Source organism: Euprymna scolopes, chromosome 2 (assembly GCF_053919585.1).
Source record: "Euprymna scolopes isolate OS-2025 chromosome 2, ASM5391958v1, whole genome shotgun sequence".
In the NCBI taxonomy this organism is placed as follows: Eukaryota; Metazoa; Mollusca; class Cephalopoda; order Sepiida; family Sepiolidae; genus Euprymna; species Euprymna scolopes.
This window is the reverse complement of record NC_136483.1, coordinates 120968208-120988898: the sequence shown is the minus strand read 5'-3', so window position 1 is coordinate 120988898 and position 20691 is coordinate 120968208. Positions and strand designations below refer to the sequence as shown.

Genomic DNA, 20691 nt, shown 5'->3' with positions numbered 1-20691 from the left:
TAAAGTTATAATGAACAATTTATATGAAAACCAAATGCTTTTTAGAATCTTATTTTTTAACCTTTTTCTTATTTTGTCTTTCTGTTACAGATTAGTACTGCTTTAACCCAAACTGGACTGGATAATGGAACCCTTGATATATTGAATGATGTCCTGGCAATACTTAAGGAATAAACCCCTATAAATAAGTGGAGGGGAGCATGGAAAAGGAGGAGGGGGGTTTTGTTTAAACACATTTTTTATAACTTGTATGTAAAAAACACAATGTAATTTTATTTTATTTGTTTTTCATCTAATGATCATAATTCCATTTTTATCTCCTTATATATATGAACCATTCTGACGATAAAAATATTCAAATAAAAGATTTTAACCTTGTCTGAAATATATCTGTATAAATATTTTACATGATTTGCTGTTATAAACACCCTTACAAATATTTAATGTGTGTGTGTGTGTGTATATATATATATATTACTTGCAGGAGATTTCAGACAAACGTTACCTGTAATTCCTCAATCAACACCAGCAGGTGAAATAAATGCTTGCCTCAAATACTCTACTTTTTGGCGCCATGTGAAGGCATTAAACTTAACAAAATATTTGTGTGTAGTTGCAGAGCAATCGATCCACAGAGAAAGTTTTGTATCAATTGCTGGAAATTAGGAACGGAAAAGTGCTGGTTGATCCGAGTTAAGGGCGAATTTTGTTGCCTCATAACTTCCGTAATTTAGTTACATCAAAAGAAAAGTTGGTTAAAAAAAAGGCATCCATGAACTGAATATTATTCAGCTTAAAATTCCAAGTCGTCACACTTGTTGTTGAAACAGATGAAGTGGTTAATTAGCCAACAGAATTTTTTGATTCAATAGATTTGCCAGGGATGCCACTGCATTTAATGCAATTGAAAATTGATGTACTAATTATCATGTTGCGAAATATAAACCAACCCAAGCGTTGCAATGGTACATTAGGGCAGGTCGATTTGCAACTTTTTTCAGAAAATCAACATGGCACTGGTGATGATAGTTGGGATTTAATGTGATAAGAACATATACCAACAATTAGATTTCCATCTTGAACAGAAAATTGAGCATTTAATTTTAAAAATCAGGTATATGCTGAAAAATTCTTCATTTTCATAGCATTTTTCACAACACTGACTTTGAAATTTCACTATTTTTATAAAAAATCCAATTAAAATTGATATATTTATATGAAATACATTTGAAGAAAAATAAATACATGAATTATAATTTTGATTATGAATCACAACTAGCAAAATATCTAAACTTTTACTGGATTGATTAAACAAAAAAAGTAAATTAGCAACTAAGTCTTTTAAATTTCACAATTTAAAAAGATATGTGGAGATGTATTACACAATATAACAACTTGAACAGTTACAGAACCATGTATTTCAATTTTTTATTAGAGGCAATAATATAAACTTAGAACTAAATTGTTCTGTATAATTTCCTTTTGAGGAAAATGAAGGTCTAATTTGCTGGCACGATGACTTTGTAATAATGTGTCTATGTCTTGCTTCCTGCCCATATACAACTTTTTGAGAAAAATCAATCAAATTTGACCAGTGTGTGGCTGCAAAATTGATAGCAGTAATCTTTTTCATTTTTTTTTCTTTTTGAGTTGTTCACTATTTCTGGAAAAAACAACACAAAAATAATTATTTAAAACACTTATTTTTCATATTTTTGTGATGTAATATGAATAAAACTAACTATTGTTTGGGTAAATTAAGAAAACTAATAAAATTTAATGGATAAATATTTATTTACCTAATGGACAAAATCGTTTGAATGCCCTCTTCTCTCACATCCAATTCATCTGAGTTTATCATCGATATATTTTCCGGAAGTAGTGCAAAAGCACTATATTTTGAACAGTTTAAAACAGTAATTTGATTTCAGTTAACTGTTGTGTTCTCTGAATCATATTAAAATATACTGTTGTTGCTTAAAAAAAAAAAAATGTTGCTTTTAATCTCAAACCAACTAACTGCATACACTTGGATGATAAATTTGACCAAAATGTTTAATAGTGTTTTCATAGTGTTTGAGGATAGACACCTCTGGTCCATAAACACATTAACCTTGTGGCTTATGTTAGGTATCTTCCTTGATTCAAGGGCCCAATTTTCTAAGTTAATTTCTCCACAAGAAATGCCAACTGCATACTCAAAAAGTAGCCTCTGGTCTTCACACTTAAATTATTTGTTTCTTCTGCTGTCAGATAATGATGATCGGGTAGGACACTAATTTTTTTAGAATTCTACTTCAGGCAAATCTTGATAATTATTGATACAAAGTTTCCCCAAAGGACCAGTAAATACTGTTAGGCTTTTTGTTGTTCCATCAAGTAATTTAAAAATTGCTGTAAATGGCAGTTTTTCTAGTGGAACCTGAAAATTGGAAAATTTGCATGTTTAATAATAGAGCCAGATTACATAATAAATACCAATATATTATTTTATTTTTCACAAAAAAGGAAAATAATTGCAGGTGAATCTATAGAATTAATTTTACCTCCTTGTTAGAAGGACAAGTGCAGATTATGTGCCTTGTTTGACAATTTTCAGTCATTACATCTCAAGACAAAGTTTACAGCTACAAGAAGATATATCAAACAGTCTGTCTAGCTGTTCCTTCATTCTTTTCACTTTGACACAAAATCTCTTGCAGCAATCAATCTGTTTGGCCCTCTTATAGCAAAATATATTGACCTTCTGTTCTATATAATGTTACCTTAATAAGGGCAATTGTGGATTGACTGCTTCCCGAATACTAATTATTTCCTTGGCAATTAACTTAGAAATCTCACTATTTTTTAAGTGGGGATAACTGGATGGCTTGTCGTGAAGTTGGGGGTGCTGTTTCATCCAAATGACAAGGTGGACCAGCAAATTTTGTGAGCCACGGGTTAAAACTGAACGTCATGCTTTTACTTACATTCTAATCTGAAAAGTAAAATGAATAAATGGATTATAACTGACGGAAACTGTATTAGGCTATCTTTCAGTTTCATACATAAAAAAATAAGTGCTAGTTATAAGAAATAATGAAAAACTTTGTAGAGTTGAATTAGATGTATTGAAGAGAGAGGACCAAACCAAATCAGAGGCATATTAGTGTTTAGACATTTTTAGCAGATTTTAGCTCCTCTTTCGATAACATGAATTTATCCATAAAGAGATTTATTCTTGGTGTAGCTGTGCCATTTTAAACGAGTTTAGAGTTTGAAAAACCAGTGCTTGTGCATCTGTTACTATGCTATTTTTAATAGTATTTTCAAGTTAAATTTAATTTTTATGAAATTTCTGTTTATTAAATTTTTATTATTTTATTTTTTTTATTAAAAATGCTAACTATTATTAAATAGTGACAGTGCTCCTTCCCATATTAAGAATGGCTTTCTAAATAAAGTTATTTTAGCACAATAACATAGATGCACAAATAACAAAAAACCTTTAAAGAAGTTTCCTTATTTACTCATATTAATCTTTATAGGTTTTAAAACTATAATTTTAGAAGAAAAACACTGCTTAAAAACAATTACTTCCTAAAAATAAAAGAAATTAAAATTTGACACTAATTTTCTGCAAAGTATTTTTTATTAAGTAGAAAAACTTGAAAATTTACGTGGTTATGCTTCGTAAAGAATGTGTAGAATAAAATTGTATGGACTATTTTATTTATTTTTTTTTTTTTGCTTTAATATAAAACTGGAGTATTACCATATTTTAATAAAAATTTCAAATAGAATTTGATGTGAAATATTAGGTCGGTGCAAAAATAATGTTTTCGGCGTTCGTTTAAACGTCCAAAAAAATCCCATTATTTTTGCACCAACCAAATTAAATAAGATAAAATGTTTAAATTCACTGCAGACACTTGAAATATAATAATATATTTTTTAAACAAGTCTTTTTCATTTTTCCTTTCGAAATAATTAAGCCTAAATCAATGTTTTCAAATTAAATAATAAACAAACGCTAATTTTCAATATCAATAACGAGGGTGTTTTGCAACGGTGAAATCTAAAATGTTTCCACCCCCAAAAAGTTCTGAAATGAAAAAGCGAACTTTGGTCGTTATTTAAAAAACATAATTTTGCCTTTACACTTAATATTTATTTTATTAATTCATTATCCTCACTCATTTTATTTAAAAATGTAGTTTAAAATATATTCTAAATAATGATTTCATTTTCTTAACAATTCACCGAAAAACTTTTAATCACTTCAATTTTTAAACTTTTAAAGTCATTTCCTCAAGCAAAGATAACGATTTTGAGAAAAATATTTTGTGTAGGTCTTTTTTATGTCAAACCCCAACTATCATCACCATTGCCTCACCGGGGTTCCAAAATCGACCTGCCCTAATGGCTTCCAGTAAAAAATTAATGAACATCATCATAGAAGCAACAATCTTGACAGAACCTTCCAAAGGAGATATCCTCGTTCCACCCATTCCTATGATTCCATTGAATACGCCATTTCAATTTAGGAGATTGCAATTCCAAACTCGATTGTCATTTGCAATCACCATCAACAAAGCTCAGGGACAATCTTTATAATTGTGTGGCTTACATCTACACACTGTTTCTCACATGGACAATCTTTTTTCTTTTTTTTTTTTTACCCCAAACAAGGCACATTGCCACTTTGGTGAAGGGGGCTACTATCAGGGGCAGTAACTATTGGGATTTGGGCAGCAAGATGTCGTTTCACGTTACACTTGAACTTCTGCATGTCAGTACAGTTAGGGAAGCAGGGACCTGGAATGGAATTCTAGAGTCTAGCGGTTCTGGGGAAGAAACTACTGGAGTAGAAAGATCTTTTACATCTAGGGATCTCTACTGTGAAGGGGTGGGATTTAGCTGCCTGTCGAGGGTGTCTACGTCGTGGGAGCACAAGTATCTGCAGTTCGTCAGAGCATTCACCATTAAAGTATTTGTAGAACAGGCAGAGGGATGCAACATTTCGTCGATGGGACAGACGCTGAAGCCTAGATGCCAGTTCAGGGTCTATCAGATTGGCGACTCTCTTTTGAACCTTGTCTAGGAGCGAGAGACTAGCAGCAGATGCACCAGCCCAAATGTGACAACAATACTCCATACATGGGCGAATGGTGGCCCTATAGAGGTACAGGATACTTTCAGGTGTCAGTAGTTTTCTAGCATGGTAGAGAGAGCCTACCTTTTTCGCAGCAGCCCTGGCAATGTTTTCAATTTAATTGCTCCAACTCATGTTTCCTGTGAACGTTAGGCCAAGCAGTTTGAAAGATGTACTCTCAGACAGGGAGTCACTGGCCATTGCTATTGGTGGTAGAGAAGGTTTCTTGTAATTATTGAAGGAAACCAGTTTAGTCTTGGCAGCATTGAATGTGACCATCCATTTATGTCCCCATTCCACTACAGATTGGAGGTCATCCTCTAGTGTTTTTGCCATTTCTTTAGTTATGTGTTCATTTGTTTTCCTGTCATGCCTGTTATAGAGTGTGGTGTCATCAGCATATATAGCCATCTCAGAGGTAGTTTTGTCGAGAAGGTCATTAATAAATATTAGGAACAAAAGAAGTCCAAGGATAGACCCCTGAGGCACTCCCACATTTTTATCACACTGTTTAGATGTACGACCGTCGAGGACAACCTGGATTTTTCTCTTATCTAAGAAGGATTTAATTATGTTAAGTATTCTACCAGTGATACCGTATGATTTAATTTTCCTGAGGAGACCCTCATGCCATACCCTGTCACAAAGGAAAGTCAGGCAGGGTTGGAAGGGTCCAGTGTGGAGTTTGAGGCAAACCGGCTGGCAAGCATGTTAGCCTTGTCGGTTGCTGAGCAAACAACCTCGTGATTGTTGATCAGTGGGGGGAATTGTTGATTGCCCATTATTTACTCTACTGTTGTAGATTTTCCAGAAGTCACGATTTCCTAATTTTTGTGCTTCGATGCGTTTTTTAGTGGTTTCAGTAAATTCTCTCTTAGCTGTCGCTATTTCTTTCTTAACGTTACTTCTAGCTTCTATATACTTCTGTTTGTTTGAACTGGACTTATGTCGGTTGCTATAAAATTTCCGCATAGGAACATGTGCTTGAATTGCTGTTTTGAACCATTCAGTGGTCTCATTTGCGCACTGTTCAGCAGGAAGAGAAAAAATATTTCCCCATGGGGCATCTCTGATGGCTTCCAAGTCAGCCTTTTTATAATATCTCGTTGTTTTGAGCAGTGGCTCTTCAGTTTTGGGTCTAAAATTTAGGGCGATTTCAACCATTATCACTGCATGGTCAGCGTTCCCGGGTGGGCTGTCAGCATTTGTTATACAATCCTTGGTAACTGTAGTCAGAAACATCTAGAAGTGATGTGTGTTGTTCTTGCTGGTCAGGGAAACGGGTTGGAAACGTAACCATTTGTGGTAGGGAGTGAGATATAGCGAAACTATGTGTTGAGCTGCCCGCTGCATCTGTGCGAGTAGAGAATCCAAGCCAGTTTTTGTGGTGAACATTAAAGTCACCAAATACATGTACTTGTGCGCTAGTGTCGAGGGAGAGAAAAAAAGAGACTATGAGGGAGATGTTTGGATCATTTCCATTAAAGTTCTAGGTTGTGGGCAATGGAGAGGTTCTGGCTGCCTGTTCTTATTTACAATGCCTCCCCACGAGACAGAGTTAGACACCAGGGTCGTTTTTTAACGTGGAGAAAAGGAACAAAAATAAAAATTGTCTCAGTCGTGAAGGATTTCTCCTCCACTGACAGAACAAGAAATTGAAGTGCAGCATCTGGCTAAAAACATTAATTCCTTCACCCTCAACTGGCCACTTTTCTACAAGTGAGGGGGGCTTTTTTCATCAATATTTTCGAAAGTCATCTCCTCTTTTCAATTGACTAGCCTTATTTTAAACCTTCGCTACTTCCAGTTTGGCGATAGGCGCAACAGCAAAGACGTCACATTTTTTGTTTTTTTCACATTCTTTTCCTCCTTTGAGGTACAGGTTCAAGCCTGTCTGCCTATTACCACTTTTTATTTTTTGCTCAACACATACCTCCAAACACCCAGGCAACACCTGGCACCCGGGCCTGTTTAAAATAAAATAAACAATGTATATTTTTTTTTGTTGGATGCTAACATGATTTTTGTTAATGTTCATTTACAGGTGTTACAACTAGTTTTTTTTAACTTTTGAAAACATTTTGATTTGGGTTTGCCAAAAGAATCGACTACTTATCCCAGACTAAGCTGTATCAACTCCAAATTTCTGTGGAAACAGAATGATTAGCATAGCAACCAGTTGGAATGTGGTGATGGTAATGTAGGAACACATCATTTGATCCAGATATACACTAGAGGAAAATTAGAAATTAAACAATTTTGGCAGAGCTTTGTTGGTGGTATATCTACCCTTTTAGTGCTGAATGTGATCATTTATGTGAAGTTGTTCATTTTAATTGATAAAAAATCTTTCCAAGTAAAAGGAGGAAAGGCAAGTGAAAAAGCTCAGCAAAAAACATTTTACTATTTTAAAAAGAAAACACAAAATAAATGTATATAAATTTTTTATTAATATAAAAATATATCAAAACATGAAAAACTTTGAATTGCATATATTTATTTGTCTCTTTGCAACACTTCAGGATTGTTTAATGACAAAATAATATTGCGGTAGTAATCGATACCATAGCAGGTTATGGAATGCTGCTAAAATGAATTTAAATTCAACCATACTTATTACGTTCACATCGACTATAACACCAGCTCTACTTGCTCCCCCAAAACAACAGGTTAAAGGCATTTTGAGATTGAACAACCCAAGCAGGATTTATAGACACAAAAACATTTCAAGAACTATTTTTTCTAAAGAAATGTTTTACTATGTTTTACTTTTGTAAATAAATTTGTAGAACAGTAATTGTTCATTTTAGTCCATGAATGGGTGGAATGAGAGGGGGTTCATACCTTTCTCAAGTTTTATTATGTTCAACATATTTCATACTTAGACAATAATTAATTGGATAGTTCATCATATTCAGTTCTGTTTTACATGTACAAATTCACTACTACTAATTCATAACTAATCTATCTCTGGCCAAGTTTTTATTCTATCCCTCTTTCTCTCAAATGCATCTTCATTACTCTCTTCCATGTTTTATCACTCTCCTTCGTGTTTTTCTTTGTCTTCTTCTGTAAACTGAACTTGCTACATCAACTGGTCTACATCTAACGATTCAAAAACTCTCACTCATTCCTTCAATATGGTCATACCATCAAAGTCTCCTGTTCTACACAGATCTCCCTATACTGTTAGATCTTCATAGTTTATATACAGGAAATTGTTATAATGTCCGCACAAGACTTATGTAAAAAAAATTTATTCTCTTTGTATATGACAAAGTTTGTTGACAGGAAATAGATTCATTTTAAAAAATATTTAAATGAAAGTTGATCGAACATGCATTTATGCCATCAAAAGTTCAATTTTGCCATTACATTCGATTTCACTTTTGTTAAACCAAAGAAAAACACCTATTAAAAGTTGTTTCATTTTTAGTAGATTTGTCTCCTAAAATCTTAATATTCATCATTCATTCAAATAATGTTAAACTTTGCTTAGATAAACCTTGAGTCCATAAACTTAATGTAATTGTAATGCAATTGAACTTATCACAGTAGATTCCGATATCTGCAATCACATAATAGCTGGAATGCTTTGATTAAATGCACAGTGGGAGTACAGGGTATCATTTTTGAAGTGATAGACCTTGCAATTTTAAATTTAATTAAATTAGAATCCAATCTTGTGAATAAATATCATCATTCGAGTCAACATCTGTTCTACATACTCCTTTAAAAAACTGAGTTCTAAACAAAACCTATTTCTGGCCAGGTCTTTATTTATCCCTCTTTCTCTAAAGTCCATTTTTATCACTTTCTCCTATGTTTTCCTTGACCCTACCCTGTGAACTAAACCTGCTACCGCAACTGTTCTACATTTACTCTTATATAATAAATGATTGAATTTAATTTTTAAAACGTAGCATAAATGTAAATAAAGTAAAAAATCTGAATAATTATGTACCCAGTAATTCCAGACGCCATTTTTAATTTTCTGTTTGAAACAAATATAGCATTTCATTGAACAATCATCTCTATTGATTATCCAATGAAAATGGGGAATATTTGAAAAAAGTATTTTACTAAAAGAAATATCCAGTTAGCTATAGTATTTATTAAATGAAAATTTATGCAAATTAATTGTTAATTTATAATACAGTTGCACTGGAGGAAATTAAGTTTTCCAAAATGTCTTTCAGAACTAAATAACCGATCAAGTAAGCATTTATAGATAATCTTCAGGTGTTTGACTTGTAAATTAATTTCCTCAAGTGGAACATCTGTCTTCCGATTGTTAAGTCATGTTCAACTAAGAAAACATTGTCATCACAGAATGAATTGAATAAATGGGCACATCCTTATCAGTTTGCCCTTCAGTTGAAAATAATACTTTCATTTGTGAAACATATTTTAATATCCATTCTTGTTAAAATATTATTACAGATTTTTTTCTATTTTTATTTTGCGAGTTTAAATGTTTTTGTTTTTTTTAACAAAAACTTGAGTGTAAATAACATTTATTAATCAAAGATTTCCTTTTTTTTCTATATAAAAAGTTACATCCTAAAAAATGTTGATTAGATTATTAATTCCAATTCTAAGAAACATCTTTATTTTTTCATTTGTTACAGAATTGATAGTACTAGGAATATAAACAACTGTTTTTGTTTAGACTTTTAACGTGGATATTAAAAAAATGAAAGATTAAATACAAATTAACAGCAAATGAAATTTGTTCCCTTTTCGTACGTTATGTACATAAACAAGCAGCTGTTGTTACCAAGTGTGAATTAATATTAAATATAAAAAATAGCATTTTTATGCTTCATAAACCCCTCATAACTTTGAAATTACTATATGTATATACATATAAAACTGAGCTCGTTTTTTTTAACAAACTATTTCAAGACTAAAACAAAAAGCCACTCAACTGCAGTATCAACTTTCAAGATCAGACACTTTGATCCCCACATCCTCTTCCCCTAAGCTATTCACCTCCTCTTTCTCAACCCCTTCTCCCACTATGCCCGCTTTCAAGTCAACAGAAGTGGACCCTTCCTCAATGTCATCCTCTTTTTCAGTTTCATCATCCTCACTCCAGCTACTCCCACTACAACTACTACTGCTACTGCTACTAGTTTCACTACTACAATCATCACTATCAGCATAACTGTCATCATCACTATCCACAAAGCTACTGTCACTGCTACTCCCACTACTGCTGCTGTTGCTATCAGATTGATTTGATTTTCTGACTTTTTCCTTTCCTTCGTTGATTTCTAGTTGCGACATTGACGATACAATGCAAACGTTTTCTACATCTTCCAATTCTCCAATCGCAATATTTTCCCAACAAGACAAATCCAGATCACAGTCTGCGTGTTTTATCACAATCTGAAAATAAATAAAATTTCTTAAGAAAACCAAATTAGGAAACAGCCTTCAGAGAAACAATAGTGTCTATATATAAAATTATCAAATGCATTGTCTGGTTGTTGACTAGCTATATATTTTGCTAAGTTTAACAACAATTCTGTTGATGAACAGCATACGTAAAGAGGGAAGGGGAGTACATCAATTGAAATTGGGTACTTGTGCACAATTTCAACCAGACGTAACTCAACTGATCAGCTTTGCTCGGAACATGACATCAACTGCCGGCATTCGCCGATTTTGAAAGCATAACAAATGCTACTAAAAAAACACTGAAGGAAACAATAAAATTAACAGAAAAAAAAATAAAAAAGAAACAATAACCTACTGTAACAATTTCTGTTTTATTTTTTTTAATAAATTTTTTTTTTAACTGGGGAAAACAAAAAACCAAGCAAATTGTATTTTTTTTTTTATCCAAAAACAACACACTCTCAAACAGCCGTTCCTAACAAGCTTATACAAGATGAATATCTCCACCTTTGAGTTGCAGACACCGAAAGATGTTTCATATTGCCAAACAAAACAATCGCTACAAAGAAAAAATGCGACTATAGAAAAGCCTAATTCTAAGGAAATATCCTGGCTGTCTTAATTTAATAAAAAAAAAAAAAAAAGGTTGCTTACAGAAAAAAATTGTTCATGACCAAAAAAAATGCAAAAAAAAAAACAAATAACAAAAGTTTACATTAGTACCACAAAAATAAAAAAATGCAAAAAAAACATAAAAACATATAAAGCGCTTTTTAAAATCTTAAAAAATGTGAAAAACAAAAAAATGGTTTTCTGACAAAAAAAAAACGTGTTTACTTTTTTCACTTAAAAAAAATTGTTACAAGAATAAAACGATAGGTCTTTGTTTCTTTTTTATTTTTGTTATATTTTTTATCTGATGATTTTATTATATTTTAATGTTTCCTTCAGTATTTTCTTTGAGTAACATTGTTATGATTTGATGCTCGGCGAAAGCTGGAGGTTGAGGTCATGTTTCAAGCAAAGCTGAGTGGACAGTTAGTTACGTCTGGTTCAAATTCTGCACATGTAGCTGAAATTGTTATAAAATGTATGCACAATGGCAATAAAAGTTGCAATTAAATAAGCATAAAAGTTGCAATTAAATATGCATAAAACTGGCAACCGAGGTCCAAAATTTTAAATGTTTTTTTAGCATGACAATTTTATGGAGAGGGTATGATAGACAATTTACTGAAGATAAGTTGCTATTTCACCCACAATCAGAAAGAAAGGGAGTTCATACCTTTCCCCAAGGGTATTAGCATGTAATTGAGCACAATGGGTGTGACAGGATTTGAACTCAGCTGATTTCATAGTCTTTTAGAGTATCCATTAGGCCAAACATGCCCTTCCTTTAAAATTGAACAAACTGAGAAAAAAAAAATTAAATGCCTTCATTCATTGTATTGCACGCGTTTCCTTTCATGCATTTCCTTTTGTCAGATGCATCCAAGCAACTCCGTAAAAAGCTCCACCCATTCATCATCATGCTAACGGACACATCTTCAGAATTCTCATTCTTGTTTCAGACTTTACTTACCTTTGACAATTCTTCTGTAAGCAACTCCAATATTTTGACACTGAAAAAATAGAGCCATGAAATCAGCTAACGCAAATAAAAAAAGTAAATTTGGTTCTTGAAAAAGAATTTGCTTTATTAAAACTCACTACTTCAAATAATATCTAAAACAATGCACTTACAAACAATTTTCTATTTGCATTTCTGGATATCCAATCTTGACAATGCTTGAATCAATACTAATTATTATTTAATCTTCGCAATTAAAAATCGCCTGGGATACTGAATTATGCAATAAACTGAAGCAATGAAAGATGTTATTTTCATCTTGGACATTTTTCTCAAGTTTCAATCAATATAACCTTCAACCTTCTTCAGGCTGAATTTGAGAATCCTTTATTTAATCCACAGAGGATAGCTGACTATCTATGAATTGTTAAGTAATTCACAATTTTACTCTTAGTATCAACGGTACTGAGGAAGATAAATTCCCGTTTTTGTCAAGACTCACTCAAAAAGGTTGGAGGTTACAATCAACCAAAAAACACATGAATAACATCTAAGATGGGAACAATAGTTCAAATAATATAAATTATCAATCCTCATCTAAAAAATTTAGAGAGAAAAATATTTTGACAGTATAGGTATACTAGTATATTCACATAGAATTAGGTGTACGTTAGGGTAGATAGTTTTTAGAATTGTAAAACGTCATGAGTTGCAAATTACCATCAAGAATTATATAAAAATTTTTCTTCAAAATGTTATTTCAGGAAATAAATTTTAAAACGAAGATAATCTGGAATTCTATCAAATTTTCAATGCAAGCAAATGTAATAGTACATTTTTATATGTAATACTAATACTTCTTTGATACACTGAATAAAGATTAAAAAAAACAAATGAAATACTAAAAATATTTAATTTGTGAGTTCAGTCTAATTTGTATTTAAGTTTGTGGACTGTAATTATTCACCTTGAACCACTTACATAAGACGTTTTAATAATGCAAAAACACAATTAAATTTAATGTATTTTTTATTTAATCCACAGAGGATGGCTGACTATCATTCCATCATCTATGAATTGTTAATACTTTACATTAGTAAAAAGATCACGGACACATTTCAGGTGAAATCATTATTATGTACTTGCGTAATAATTAAGTATTGGATACACCGGTTCCCACGGGATCACCGAAGTTAAGCAACATTGAACCTGGTCAGTACTAAATGGGTGACCATTTGGGACTCCCAGGTGCTGTCGGTGCTCTCTGCTTATCTCGGCATTGTTTCCAGTCGTCCCGGACTTCTCCTTGCTACTGGACTCAAAACAGTGCCGATTCAGGAGAGACGTGGTTGAGGATTGCATAACCCTTGCCTAACAATTACATGTGCAGCTGTCCCTACAGGGGGTATCCTTTGTCTTTCGAGACTGAACGGAGGCATCGACTTACGTGTCAGATATCTGAAATAATGAATATTCCTTTCGAAAAGTCCGATCAATCCCATTGGATGTTCACTTGCATTTCTCGAATTAAGGGAATATCGGTTTCCAGTACTTTTTAATGGTTAAAAAACAAAAAAAGATGGCAATCAAGCATATGATAACAATTATCAAGATATTTACCTCACAGAATCTCTTAGACGATGTTTACAGAACACATCTGTCATTTTCATCTCCTTCCACATAAAACTTTAACAAGATTTCTTACAGGATGTTTAAAGGGCACGTTATTTTCTTTTTTTTCATCTTCTTCACTGTTCAGTTATTCTTCATTCTCATATGTAAACAAACTTGTTGAAATGGCAGACCCATGACTTACTTTTTTCCGTCTTTTCTTTCTTATCCTTCTTCTCTACATAAAACTTATAGATAATTTTTTTATGGGATATTTACATGATACATTATTGATTGAACAAAGGGTTTTTCTCACATATAACTTTCACCAGATTAAATGCTTTAAAATTCCTTTCGATTGTTTCTTAAATGTACTATCAGCGCAGTTTTCGGATTGCCACCATAGCTTGCGCAGGTTAACAGAATGTAGTTGGGCATATTAAGAAACAATTCCAAAAACCTTTTATAATGAATAGTTTTTATACTATTTCAACGTGCCAGATCGTATTCAGGCTCTTACCATTTTACACATGGTACTTACGCAGAATACGGACCATACAGAAACACTGATATTATTTATTGGCTACCTCTTAACACAGGAAGCATCTAACAATTAAGTAAACAATACCTACCATATACAGTATAAGTACAGTATGTAAAATATGGCACGGTCCGTATTCTACATAATTACAAAACACGTCGTAATATAACATTTACACCGATGCAATGAACTCCACATCAGTTATGGCTGCTATTCACCAACACGATTGTGACAAAAAGTTGTTAAAGCAACCAATGCCCACAAGTAATCATGTCAATACAGGAATAACTGATAGTGCCCACCAATGCAATCAAGTAGTAGTAACCATCTAAAAAGATCACAATCCCAATTACTGCAAATAACATTGACTTGTAAAATGTTTTCATTTTGACCACTGCTATCAGTGCCTGCAATTTTCTTTAAACGAGAATGACTGCCAGTAGCAACCATGGCCATCTACCTGTGTTCTGTGTTAATATTTTTGTAGCAGTTTATCCATAGTTAATAATTTACATGACTCATATATGATAATGCACTAGTGCCCACTGATATCCAGCCACCCATTCCAGTGCCCACTGATGTCCAGCTATCTATTCTAGTGCCCACTGATGATCAACTACCCGTTCCAGTGCTCACTGACGTATGGCTACCAGTTTTCAGAGCCAACTGTCGCGCATGGAAAGGGACCCTGCACTCATCCCCGGTGGGCTATCCTGAGGCCACAATCCTAGTAGATGGAGGGACAGCTGATGGTCTGCCTGTGTTGCATGTCTGGTATTCTGCATAACCACTTGCTCAGCACCCCTTACCTAAACTGAAACTCTTAAAAATAAAAATGACAGTTCATTCAAAAATTACGCTAAAACCAGACCAAAACTCAAACAAAACCTACCTGCCTTCTCCCTTGAGGTTTGCATTTACAAACATCTGTGGGCTTAGAACTAATTTAGCTGATGTTGAAGCATTTCTCCTAACAAACACCAAGGATAGCTTAGCACTAAGTGAGACTAACCTACACTCTTCCATCCCCTCTAACTACTTTAACATGCCTGGATACCTCCCACTCTGCCGTAAGGACTCTGACAGACATATGCATGGTCTTGGAGTCTACATTCGAAATACCCTCCCCTTGACTAGAGAAACTAAATTAGAATCGTACGATCAAGCCTTTATGTGCTTTAGACTTAACATGCAAAATAACATTAGCTACTTTTATTTTCTCTACTGCTCTCCCTCAACCCAGGTCTGTACCCTAATAAACAAAGTCTCTGACAGCATAGATACAGCACTCTTCTTCCGCACAAGTGCATGTATTTGCTGACTTCAATGTCCACCACAGCAACTGGCTTGGATTTTCTACTTACACAGACGCAGCTGGTAGCACAACACATAACTTCTCTATATCTCATTCTCTATCACAGATGGTTACGTTTTCAACCCGTTTCCCAGACCAGCAAGAACAACATGCATCACTTCTAGATCTGTTTCTGAACACAGTTCCTGATGACCGTGTAACGAATGCCCACAGCCCTCTTGGGAATGCCGATCATGCAGTGGTATTGGTTGAAATTGGCCTAAACTTTAGAGCCACTGCTCAAAACAATGAGATATTATAAAAAGGCTGACTGGGAAGCTATCAGGGACCTCATCAGGGACGCTCCATGGCAAAATATCTTCATTTCCTGCTGAACATTGCACTAATGAGACCACTGAATGGTTCAAAGTGGCAATTGAAGCACATCTTCCCACGTGCAAATTCTATAGCAAGCCCCACTCTCCCCAATGGTTCACTTCTACTTGTGCAGCTGCCATAGCGCAAAGGCAGTATGTGTACCGCAAATTTAACCAACATAAGTCCACATCAAACAGACAGAAGTACATAGAAGCCAAGAAAGCTAAGAAAGAAATAGCGACAGCTAAGAGAGAATTTACTGAAACCACCAAAAAACGCATCAAAGCACAGAAATTAGAAACCCAAGACTTCTGAAAAATCTACAACATAATGGGCAATCAACAATTCCCCCACTATCCAACAATCATGAGGTTGTTTGCTCTGCAACTGAGAAGGCTAACATGTTTGCCAGACGGTTTGCCTCCAACTCCACACTGGACTCTGCTAACCACCCCCTCCCAACTTTCCTTTGCGGACAGACGCCACACTAGACGATCTGAAAATCACCCCTGCTCAGGTGCATGCTATCATAAGAAAGCTTGACACTGCAAAAGCATGTGGACCTGATGTCATCCCGGCTGTGCTATCAAAGTCATACCAGAACCAACAAGCTCTTGACTTCATACTGAATATAAATGTCAAGCTCAGCAATCATATACAACTCCATCCAACAACAGTCATGACAACTTTCACAGACATTCATCAAGCAACATCAAATTCACGGATATCAAAAAATAACTATGGAAGAAGTTGCACCAGTTCAAGACAAGTTAAACTGCAACACACACACTGAAAAACTAAAAAACTGGACATTCAATGATTCAATCAACGCATAGGGAGCCCAATCTACTTGAATGACGTGTTCCCCGACACCAGTACAGGACCCACTTGCAACTGATTTCAACTGACTTTGACCATAGTGTACCACCAATCTTGACAAGTCACTCCACAACACAGGTGACATAACCAACAAGTGCAGACTCATTTGCACTCATCTGCAGACACACTTGCAGACTAAGAACACAAACAATCATGCAGACCCACTCACTACTCATTTTCAACCAATCATACAGAGGCACATACACCATCAAATTTTCTCATCAATCTTGCAGGCCCACTTACCAATCCGATGATCCTCACAGATACAGCAGCACACGTTTGCACGAACCTTTGATACAACTGTTTGCAAAATTGTTTCATTGGTAATTGATAAGAATCAATTATCCATGTCAAGTCACCACCCCCATTTTAGTAAACAATGGCTATGCTCAATGGCTGAAACAGTCACATGACTGATATGTCATGACATGCGATTCTCAATCGTTGGTGGTGGATTCTTTTAAGTTCTTTCAAATATATAGGACTTGCTGCTCTATATATAAAGCCTCTATAGTCCAGCTTGGAACACACTATGAATTGGTATAGTTTTAATAGCATTTGTTTTATTTGCTCTGCAATCAGTGTGATCTACTACTTTCAATAAGTTCATGGTTTTGTTACATTTTTCCCTTAAGTACGTGATGAAAGTTTTCAGTGAAATATAATCCCTAAAAATTTATATTCATCAACTCCTTATGTTTGATTTTTATTCAATGTTAGGGTTGGTTCAATGTGCATTTTTCGTAGGTTACAAAAGTGTATACATTTCGTTTTGGTTTGTGAGAATTTGAAACAGTTTTCTTCTATTTTGTTATTTTGTTTGAACAAAGTTTGTGTTTACGCTCTATTAGATAAATGCATTTGGATTTATAATATATTTCTAATATATTATCATCCATGTAGAGTGTGCAATGTATTCCTGTAGTTAGATTTTGAACAATAATATTTATTTTTATGTTAAACAGTGTTATGGAAAGGATACTTCCTTATGATACTTTGTTTTCTTGTTCTTGAATGTCAGAAAATGTTCCTATTCTTACATTAAATCGTTGGTTTTGTAGAAAATGTTGGATGAATATGGTATTTGGTTCTTAGGTTCTTGGATTCTAGAAACCAGATTAATCTGATATTTATCATTCTTTCCAATGTTTTCCCAGCAGATTGTTAATGCTATTGGTTTAAAGCTTGATGACTTAGTATCATTTTGGTTTAGAGTGTTTGTTTGGTGATTGGAATTATCATGGCCTGCTTCCAGATTTGGGGGATATTTCCAGAATGCCATATTTCACTGAGTATCTTGAGTAAATATTTCATTGATACTTTTGGTAGGTTTTTCAGAAAATCATATGGAATTTTATCAGGTCCTTCTGCTATATTGTGAGCTTTAGAGAGAGATTCTTCTAATTCTGATAATGATAAGTTTTGATAGTAATTTTCAGTCTTTTGAGATTTAAAATCCAGGTTTTTCACATCTTCAATTATTTTATTTAATTTTTAAAAAATCTTTCTGTTTGGAAGAGGAGACTTGGGCAAAGTTTTCAACTATTATGTTGGTTATATCTTTTTTTTTAGTGAATATCTGATTGTTTTTGGTGAGATGTTTTGTAGGTGGATTGCTATTTTTTTGCCTTCTATTGTCCTAATCATGTTACATCCTTATTCTTTGTGTATATTTTGGATACGTAGTTGCACCAGGTGTTTTAACTCTTTAATGCTATGTCAGGCTATAGCTCTGTAATTTTTAAATTGATTGAGATTTTCTGATGTTGGAATCTCTTTCTTAGTACAGCTTGACATTTGTGGATAGCTTTGCATTCTTTAGTAAACAATGGTTTATTGTATTAGGTAGAGGTGGGTGATTTTGAGATGTTTTCATTTGCTATGTATATGACGATTTTGAAAGTTTTCCCAAATTAACATGTTTTAGGTTTTAGCGTGGTATTTTTTGTTTCAGAGTTGTGTTCGGGTTCTAATATTATTGGAAAATGGTCACTCCCACATATGTCACCCTATGTTTCCCAATTCTAATCCAGGTATATGGATGGGTCACAAAGTAAAATCTATGGTTGAGTCCATTGCTGGGTGTAAGTATACATGTTGTTATATATATTCAGATATATGGATGGGTTGTATAAAGTAAGATCTATTATCGGGTGTATGTATGTGTCGTTATATAGACAAAAATTGTTTTGATTTATTTTCAATGAATTTTTCTTTTTATTTGTTTCATTGCTTTCCCATATTATACTTTGATTATTGAAATGTCCCAACAGTACTTATGGTTTTGAGAGTTGATTGGTCAGTTTGTTTGATTCTATTTCACTGGGTGTGTCATTAGGTGGTATGTAAACTGAGCATATTGTTAAAGTTTTTTGTAAGATCACAGATACGGCAATTGCTTGTTCAAGTTAATCTGTCTTTGTGGGATTTTATTGTTTGTTATTGCAGGGTGTGTAGTTATGTTTATGTTTTCTTTTAAAAAGGTTTCGTGTAAACAGATTACTGAACGTAAAAGTGAAATGAGTAGTAATAATTCATGGTGCATCACTGAATTGCCACGAATAATAGGGACATGCCTAGGATGATGAAAACAAAGTTTCCAGCCACGGTTATGCCACATCATATCTTTGAAGTCAGCTTGAAAGTCAACACGAAAATGTACCTGGATGTGCTGAAGAGTGTGGTGATCCCCTGGTGCAATCAGGTGGCAAACCATGGGTGTGACAGCAGGACTCGGTGCCAGCCCACAAGTCCAAAGAGATCCAGATGTGGCTTCAGAAGGAATGCTACGACTTTGTACTCTTCTCTCACTGCCCCTTCCCCTTCTCCCCGATCTGAACCCACTGGACTACTTTGTTTGGACATACGTCAAGAACATCACTAAGATAACCTCCTACAACACCAGAACCAACCTGATCGCTACCATTCGCCAAACTCCCACCAACGCTTGTGGAAAAGGCATGCCTCCAGTTCCAGCCAAATCCGTATCGAGGCCGTGATTGAGGTTGAAGGTGGCTACATTGAATAAATGTCAATTCTACTACATAATCAAGTTACCTGAATTGATTTTGTTAATAAGGCTGTAGTGTTGTTTTCTTTAGGATGACAACTTTATCATTCCACCATGTACAAAAGTAGTCAATCTATTGATAGTTTTTAGTTTCAATTTCAATTAGCCTATTAGGAATCAGCCTGTAAGTGACATATTTGGCCATATTTATGAGTGGGCCATACTTAAACATGATCTGGTTAACCACCAGGATCCTGTCCTTAAGCATTATGGGTTACCACCCACAGTCAACAGATGGCCCCATTGAGAGACTTACTTTCTGCAGAGAGGCAGTAGGTGTATTCTAATGTCCCACAAACAGGGACAACTGATATAGATGTTAAACCTTGGGATTGATAACTTAAGGTTCAATCCACACAGTGGATTAGTTGTACAGCCACACTGCTGACGCGTTAAAAGATGAAGCACTTGTCTGTAAATATAATTTATATATATATATGCATGAGAGAGAGGGCGTAATTGTGACTTACTTTGATGTTTGTATCCAAACACAATAATCTGTGATATAAAGATCATTCAAGATGTGGTTCAACTCGTATCCTTGCATTATTTCTTTTACAACCAATAAAGATTTCAGGATTTGCAAACGACCTAAATTTAAATAAAAAGCAAAATTCTTTCAAGATGACAAAAATGATAAAACAATCAAAAATGAATTTGGAAATATTTACACAACACTTTTCACATAAAAATTTTAAATTAAAATCAATTTGCAGATATCAAAATTCACTAGAACTGTACTTTAAATACTTTAAAAAAGTAAATTTCTTAAAAATTAAGCCAATTGCTTTTTATCTTCTTACTTTTT

The 20691-nt window shown here is 34.0% G+C and overlaps 2 protein-coding genes across 3 annotated transcripts in view; one reads left to right on the top strand and one right to left on the bottom strand.

Moving 5' to 3' along the window:
* The window catches only part of LOC145295662 (borealin-like), an 86093-nt gene extending 85706 nt beyond the window's left edge, over positions 1–387 (top strand). For both annotated transcript variants that reach the window (XM_080141486.1, XM_080141485.1), the window contains exon 16: positions 91–387. In XM_080141486.1, coding sequence (XP_079997612.1) covers positions 91–174 — 84 coding nt within the window. In that variant the 3' untranslated portion in view covers positions 175–387. The remainder of the gene's footprint in view (positions 1–90) is intronic.
* Positions 388–9578: 9191 nt separating this feature from the next.
* LOC145295646 (protein SHQ1 homolog) overlaps positions 9579–20691 on the bottom strand; it is a 71709-nt gene continuing 60596 nt past the window's right edge. Inside the window, exons 13-15 of the mRNA XM_080141484.1 lie at positions 20354–20474; positions 12123–12162; positions 9579–10528 (exon numbers count right to left, since the gene is read on the bottom strand). Of these exons, the coding sequence (XP_079997610.1) occupies positions 10073–10528; positions 12123–12162; positions 20354–20474 (617 nt within the window). The 3' untranslated portion in view covers positions 9579–10072. The remainder of the gene's footprint in view (positions 10529–12122; positions 12163–20353; positions 20475–20691) is intronic.